Genomic DNA, 7254 nt, shown 5'->3' with positions numbered 1-7254 from the left:
TTCGATATTTGTCAGGCAGAAGGTACCTCACACACGTCTTTTATATCCCTACTAACTTATCACAGGTTCCAATAGTTACAGAACAAGATAGATAGGAGGAGAGTGCGTATACTGAATGGACACTGCCGAGGTAGCGGATGACTGTTTCGAAAATGTAGGCATGGGAGGTTGGCTGAGGACGGGGGTGGGTGAGTTGAGGTCAGGGAGTTGTAAGAAGTGAGAGGAAGGAAGGAGGTAACGAAGAGGGAAGGAAGACAGGAAAGGGGAGAAGTAAAAAGGAAGGAGGGGCAAAGAGAGAAAGTGGGAAGGACATACGGACAGCATAGAGAAAGTAAGATTCCCAACGAACCCAAGGGCATCTTCGAAATCGTCGTGAAGCCCCGTTATGTACATCGTATCAAGGAAGTCGAGGAGCGTTACGCCCCAGCCACTGAATCTGTTTGTATTGGGTTAGGTGGGAAGGAAGACACATCGCAAAAAAGACGCACTTGTCCAAAAAACCCCCGAAACGGCCAACAGCTCATCATGCAGGAAAGCATGGGTCTTATATGTCTTCATATCATGCACAAGCCCTGTCGTGACTTCACCCCTTTTCACTCCCCAGTCAATGGGTCCGTTAAGGTCAAAGTTGACGACATGTCGCGTTTGCCGTGGTTGTCGACGCGGTCAGTCCTATCGAAGCATCTTGTTCAGGCAGGCCATTCGTCCTCATATGTGAGTACCAGCCATGTTCGTATCCCTGTCCCTGTTCCTGTCCATTTCGAAGACCACCCTGCGGCTCAAAAAGCAGCGGCTGTGGGGGACCACGGACACCTAGAGACCAACGGGAACGCGGACAGTGATACAATGCCCAACGCAAGCCAGCGTACGATGGGCCGTCATCCGTAGAAGGAGGAAACAACGGAACAGGGAGTGTGGTGAGAGGGTAACATCGATAATCGAGTTTCGCATGGCTCGGAAGGTTGTTCAATCTGCGAAGGACAGAGGGATATATGCTGTGGATGACATTCCATATTGAGGGATGGTATTCATCCGAGCCAGCGATGATCTGGGACTTTGACACTGGCGAGAGATACGAACTTGTCCGCTTCCCAACGTGAATGAGCAATTTCCCAGCCGTTATGAGAACTGGCATCACGAACAGCAACACTGTTCCTCTCAATGGCCCGTTTCTTCTTCATGAACGCATCTCACCTGGGGGTGAAGTAGGTGAAGGAATATCGATACTGGAAGGCCTCCGTTGATGTTCAAGAATGCGAGTGAAGTTCTCGGTGGGAGGAAATCGAGTGAAGCTTGAATATTTGGACGAAGGAGACAGGCATTGAAGACGCGACTAGATCCGCTACGGCTTCGAACATCCGAGTACCAAACGCGAGAGGGAAAACCGTATTTTGATGCTTCGGATGGTCTGGGACGCGTCCAACCCACTCCTTCTCACTCTCCTCGTCCGACGCATCCTGAATGACATCCACCCTGCGCTCACTCTCCCGATCTTTCTCAGGGAGAGACCCACCTGTCTCCCGCTGCGCTTCCATCCTTTTCCAAAAGTCACCCACGGCCCTCCTTAAACACCGACAACCTTCAAGTCGTGTCGTATCCCTACTCGAGTACTTGTCCCGCCTTGATGACGTACACGAGATAAGTCGTGTGAGTAACAATGGTGGTCCTGTTCTTATGCCACTGCTTGACGGCTTCGAATACGAGACTAGGCGGTAGCGTCCAGCGCGAAAGTCGCCTCATCTGGAAGGGAGTGAGTTAGTAAGGGTCCGCAGAAAAGGAAAGCAGCAAGACATACCAAGTATCAGAACCAAGAACCGAGCACTGGCAATAGCCTCTGCTTCCGCCTAACACTACCAGTGACCAGCGCCCCCACCGAGGAGGGTTTCCTACCCATTTGGCATATCAAGGGCGAACTAATGTATCAGCGCAGCACGGCGCGCATCCTCCGCCTCTTCCTTCGCCATGACGGGCACCCGTTGAACAAGCACACCAACAACGACATTCTCGAATACACCCTCCCGTTCGAGATGGCCACTCCACTCTGTGAGCTTGTCGTCGAGGGAACTGGACGCCGTGCTCGTCGATGGTGATGTGTCCCGCTTGAAGGGTTGTACATGCTCAAGAGGAGCTGAGTGACGATGGATTGGCCGGACGCGGAGGACCCGATAATGAACGTGATTTCGTTTGCAGGGGGGAAGATGCAGAGGTTGGAGAGGACGGGGATGGTAGGACGCGAAGGTACGCGAAGGTGACGTTATGGAGTGCCAGTTCGCCAGAACACCTACTGGCGTGATTTGAAAACTCGGACAAAAAGTGATAAAGGGAAGGCTAACCTTCTGAATTTGGCGATAAGACCACCAGCACCGAACTCGCATGGACGGATAGATTGATTGTCTTGCGGAGTGCCGTGGCTAGGCAACCTAACAAATCGTCCATGGCTTGAGTTGGTGGATTTGGAGTAAGAGGGAATCCTCAAACTCACAGTCACAGCTATCGAGGTATCGATAGACCAGATCTCAAAACGCTCCGCTTAGTGGTTTTGTTTACTTGTGGAGCTTCAGGGTATGCGCAAACAACCTTACCAGGGAGGTATGACTATATATGCAACAAGCGGGAAAGGGCGGGAAGGCAATGCCCGCCCATTGGCTGTGGGAAGTTGTTTGGCCAGCTCCAAAACTAAACAAAATCAGTAAGCGGAGCGTTGTGGATACTGGTCTATCGATACCTCGATAGCTGCAACTCACAGTCAACTGAGGGCTTGGAATCACTTTTGAGATTCCGCCGAAAACCTTAATTCCCGAATGGTCAAACCTCACATGACCTGTGGGAACGACGCCCAAGTCCACACTCACAAACCAGCAACCAAACCACACCTATATCAAACCTATACCATCCCTCTCAGAATCTCGCGCCCGTCAACCCGTCTCAAGTCCAACGCGACAAATCCTGCAACCGAAAATCTGCCCAACGTCGGTATCACAAACAGAAACCCCGACTACGCCAACCACATTCAGCGAGTGTGCGAAAACGATGACTCCAACGCCGAGTGCCCAACCACGCCGTCGACGACAAAAGCTGCCAGCAGTAAAGACAAGAAATTGACCGCCCAACGCGCATGATAGGACTTGGACACTGCCCCATCCCTTCACGCAAGTCCGACACCAACGACGGGTCGGGTGAATTCCAGCACAAGCGACCACGACGCGATACACATGGCAGGGCGTGGGATGGCGCCCCTCCAGGTGGGAAATGGTGGGGCTGGGAATCTAGGGGATCCAAGTCGCGACTGGTATGTGGCCAACTACTTCCCCGCCGTTACAAGATGTTGCTCTAGTAGCATAGGTATTACAGATTTGCTATTTTGGATTGCCGTAGGTAGTTACTGTACTCACTCCCTTGTAAATATTCTTTATATTAGAAATATATTGGCGCCAAAACTGCAAAAGCAACCACTTATTTCACAGAAGATGTACTCGGGTACTTATGAGTGCGCGCGATATGCGTTTGGGTGCGGGCTTTGGGCCGACATCACATGATGACGCTCCTTTTTAAGAAATAAGGTTTTCGGCGGAAAGTGATCAACTGCTTGGAATGGAAATGTTTATTTGGCAATCCCAGGTGAAAAAAATATTTGCAGGGCAGCAAATAAGGTGAAACGACCAAGAAATGACGGTGGGGGGTGCCATAGCGAAATGGTATGTGGTGCCAGTTCAAAATATTAAGTTTCTCGTCCATATTAACTTATGAGCAATAGGGAGTCTGTTAACTACGAAAAAATATTCTTTCATAAACTTTCTCAAAGACGCGGTATAGAAAATACTTGGAAAATACAAGAGCGTAGCGAACATGAACGAGCGGTTAAAATCTCGAAAGATCACGACAGAGGCCGCAGCAGGGCAATTTTCGGATAAAGACAATGGCTTGCTTCTGTGCAGTTCGCTTCCTTTGGACGGATAAGCTCGCGCAGAATGAGAAGGGTGCGGGAAGCGTATTCAAAACAGCGGTTGGGAGGGGTGACTGGATTTCCGTCTTTGCGCCGAAACAAAGCTGCATCCGCCGAGTCCTCCATCGCAGATATTTCCGCCCGAACGTCGTTACGCGATAAGTCTTGGTTTGGAGCAGACATGAGTGCACTATGAATATCCGCATAGTATTGCTCCTTCTAAACTCAAAGGAGTCAAGGATATTACGCACGTTGCCTTAACATACCGACCTCAGGTTGTTGATAATGAGTGAATTTAAATGGAGACGGATCTTTGCAAAATTGTAGATGTTGAACCCTACTACGGTTTAACCACATAAAGTCTGCCAAAAAAAATCTCTAAGCAAAAAGAAGAAAAGGCGCCTGCAAATCAGGACACCAGGGTGACACCAGCAGCGCTATCATCAATGTCAGAAAATGAAATCTTCAATTTAATGTGGAACCATACGGGAGAGTAACGGTCTCGCCATTGTCATCTTTGATGACCAAGAGTTGTGTTCCCTGAGATAAGGGGTTTGTTCAGATTACGAAAAAAATTAAGGCAACAAGTAAACTTACATCCGGCAAGCGGCTAGAGGATTGCACCGTAGCGTAGATAATCGGGCCAGTGGAACACCAGTAGAATACACGGGTGCCAGCCTGTATGAAGTGAGTACAGGAGTAAAAAAGCACGGTAAAAATTGCTGACAGGGAATGTGTTCATGGCCGGTAGTCAGGGTAGCGACCTGATGAGAGTTTGACACATACCATTACTTATATGCAAATGAAAGTCGCCCCCAGAATCGTAACAGAAGCAAAATCATAGAACATTTGGTGATAGGATTTCGCAAAGGCTCCCAGATAAGAAAGACATTTACATAAATCGCAAGCAACAACATGACTGTGAAGTGATTGGAACAAGGCTGGCGGGAACTCAGGGAGATTAATTAAAGAAGGCATCACCAACGGTGGCACTGGTGATTCCTTGTAACCGGAGGCATTTCGGATCGCTTCAGGATCTCCAAAGTCGATGGGAAATGAAGACCAGAGGAGACATGAGGACGATAAAGGACCTAATGGCTGCATGCTCCTGCAAATCGATCTCCGCGGGAGGAGGAGTCCATGATGAGGAATCAAATTCGGGAGATCGATCGATCTTGAGAGGAGCGAGAGCAACGAGTGACGGTCAAGTGTAGGAGATAGCTTTCACCGCCGCATGCACGCAGGATGAGCATGTATTTCATGTCGATGGATTCGCGATCCAGAACAGAGACCGTGACCCCAATCGAAAAACGCAGTCCGCAGGCAATCCGTTGAGCGAGAACTTGCTTCACATATGTACCCTCGATGTAATTTCCGATAAGCGTAAAGGGGTGGTGGGTTTGTAACGCTGCAGGAGGTGTGCAACACGTTCCAAGGTGTTGGTAAAAGGAAGATTTCAGCATAGCTTTTAAATCTGGGCGTGCAAGACATAACCTCTAACCTAACCAATAAGTAATTGTTTGATACATTAAAAAAGAAATGGAGCATACAGAATTGAACACAAGACACTTTGGTCAGGGTACTAAATTCAGTACAATTAACCACTCTGCCAAACCGGCATTTGTTTCCTGTGTTCGTCATGCACTATATGCTAGTGTGCCTTCCCACAGCCTGTCATCTTTCCTTTTAAGGAATGTGAGACGGGGGGAGAGAGCTGGGCCATTTCTAATAAGTGCCAGGCATCTTGTGGCGCTGGGCACTCGGTAGTGCCAGAACACTAAGATCTGCCGCCCGATGGCCATCTTAATTAGGATTTAGCAGAATTGGCCTTCAAGGCTTCACGTGACGTCAAAGTGTTAAGCTAGCGGTGTGAGGCCTTGAGGGCTATAGTGCCTACGGGCGCAAAGCCCGCTAAAAATGAAATGTTTTGTTTTCTATTTAAAAAAGTGATTTTGCCAAGATTTTGCGATCCTTTATTGGCTGCTCGTCGCCGAACCGCGGAAGCGGTTCGGCGCACGACGATGACAAAAGCGATGCAGACGTACAAACAAAGCATTCCACCGTGGGCGCCTTTGAGGGCCCCAGAACGATGACGAAAGCGATGCAAACGTCTTACGTAGCCGGCGATTAAATAAAAAGCAAATGAATTTTATAAAAAGTGATTTTGGGATCGTTTATTGCTCGTCGCGAGGCTAGAAGATATTCATTTTCTCCAACATAACCAGGTACCCCTCGTGCTCCTCCTCACCTTTCAGATATTTCAGGACTTTACCCCAATCCTCCGCAGAGTACAAGAATTTGAGGTCCTCAGGCATTTTTCGTCTCTCATAAACATCTCTTCAATGCAGAATTTGATGTCGGCAAGATCTGTCTCTCGCTTTTTGTCTTTCTTTTCTCCACGCTCAGCCAAAGTTCTAATTTTGTCGGCAAGGAGGAGTTGATAGTTGGCGTACGTGAAGTTTGTTTTTGGGTCCGTCAGGGAATATTTCAAAAGCAAGGGGATATGTTGTGCTCGTCGGGTGGCAACGTCGGCCTTGACGGCCTCCTTTGAATCCAAGTAGGTGATTTTCATTATTGAATTATCATCGTCGAAAGGAAAACGGGCTTTAATCATGGGATCCTCGGGGAATTCGGGGAAGGATAAGACATTAATGTCGACATCCTAAGGAACGAGTAAGTTTTCCATTGCAGCATCAAGTGACAAGATTCCTACCCTAGTAGTGACACGCTTACTCCCGAACATATGAGCGGCTGCACCTCCGACAATGATACCTTTGGTTCCAGCTAGATTGATGGCGTCGAATACAACTTTTGTGATGGGAAAGAGGCGAGAAGGGAGGGGCATGGTGAACTGGAATGATAGATCCGAGCTCCTTTGTGAGCTTTGAGAATATTTTATGGCAAGCTTCCACTCACAAGAAGGCTTGACTGCGTTGATTGAATTTCTGGGGTTTGGAACTGCTCGTCTGCAGCGGAATAATGAGTAAAGGGTAGAGTACGAAATATAACGAAGGCGCCAAAGAGAATCTGCGTGAGCAAAAGAATGGATTCGGAGAAGGAGGTTGAAGTCTCGGAGGGGGACGGAGTGGTAAGTCGGAGTGGGCGGAGGCCCGGAGGGAAGGGGAAAAAATGGGGGCTCAGATTATTCTTAATGTGCCTTGTTGCGTACGACTTGTGTTGGAACATTTGCGCTACCCCGTAGTTTTTCCTTCATTGTTCCACAACTTATATAGTGTTCATGTGATCATTCTTATTTCAAATTACACAAAGGAGAACCGGCTACTTATTTGGCCATTGGGCACATGAGATAC

General features: G+C 48.6%; 4 protein-coding genes across 4 annotated transcripts; 1 reads left to right on the top strand and 3 right to left on the bottom strand.

The window, feature by feature from the left end:
• Positions 1–622: 622 nt before the first annotated feature.
• Positions 623–2436, bottom strand: LACBIDRAFT_333078 (uncharacterized protein; the record flags this gene model as incomplete). Its single annotated transcript, XM_001887639.1, has 6 exons — positions 623–1128; positions 1195–1292; positions 1429–1620; positions 1796–1886; positions 1991–2281; positions 2334–2436. The coding sequence occupies 6 exons, from the start codon at positions 2434–2436 to the stop codon at positions 623–625; spliced, it is 1281 nt and encodes a 426-aa protein (XP_001887674.1).
• Positions 2437–3115: 679 nt separating this feature from the next.
• LACBIDRAFT_310642 (uncharacterized protein) lies at positions 3116–3441 on the top strand (the record flags this gene model as incomplete). Its single annotated transcript, XM_001887705.1, has 1 exon — positions 3116–3441. The coding sequence occupies one exon, from the start codon at positions 3116–3118 to the stop codon at positions 3332–3334; it is 219 nt and encodes a 72-aa protein (XP_001887740.1). The 3' UTR covers positions 3335–3441.
• Positions 3442–3874: 433 nt separating this feature from the next.
• Positions 3875–4685, bottom strand: LACBIDRAFT_333077 (uncharacterized protein; the record flags this gene model as incomplete). Its single annotated transcript, XM_001887638.1, has 5 exons — positions 3875–4162; positions 4210–4283; positions 4426–4483; positions 4541–4621; positions 4671–4685. 5 exons carry the CDS (start codon positions 4683–4685, stop codon positions 3875–3877), a joined length of 516 nt encoding a protein of 171 aa, XP_001887673.1.
• A 1518-nt stretch (positions 4686–6203) lies between these two features.
• LACBIDRAFT_333076 (uncharacterized protein) lies at positions 6204–6788 on the bottom strand (the record flags this gene model as incomplete). Its single annotated transcript, XM_001887637.1, has 2 exons — positions 6204–6605; positions 6657–6788. 2 exons carry the CDS (start codon positions 6786–6788, stop codon positions 6204–6206), a joined length of 534 nt encoding a protein of 177 aa, XP_001887672.1.
• Between the last annotated feature and the right edge of the window lie 466 nt (positions 6789–7254).

Source organism: Laccaria bicolor, genomic scaffold (genome assembly GCF_000143565.1).
Source record: "Laccaria bicolor S238N-H82 LACBIscaffold_47 genomic scaffold, whole genome shotgun sequence".
Taxonomy (NCBI): Eukaryota; Fungi; Basidiomycota; class Agaricomycetes; order Agaricales; family Hydnangiaceae; genus Laccaria; species Laccaria bicolor.
Note: the sequence above shows the minus strand (reverse complement) of the source record. Positions and strands in the feature narration are given on the sequence as shown.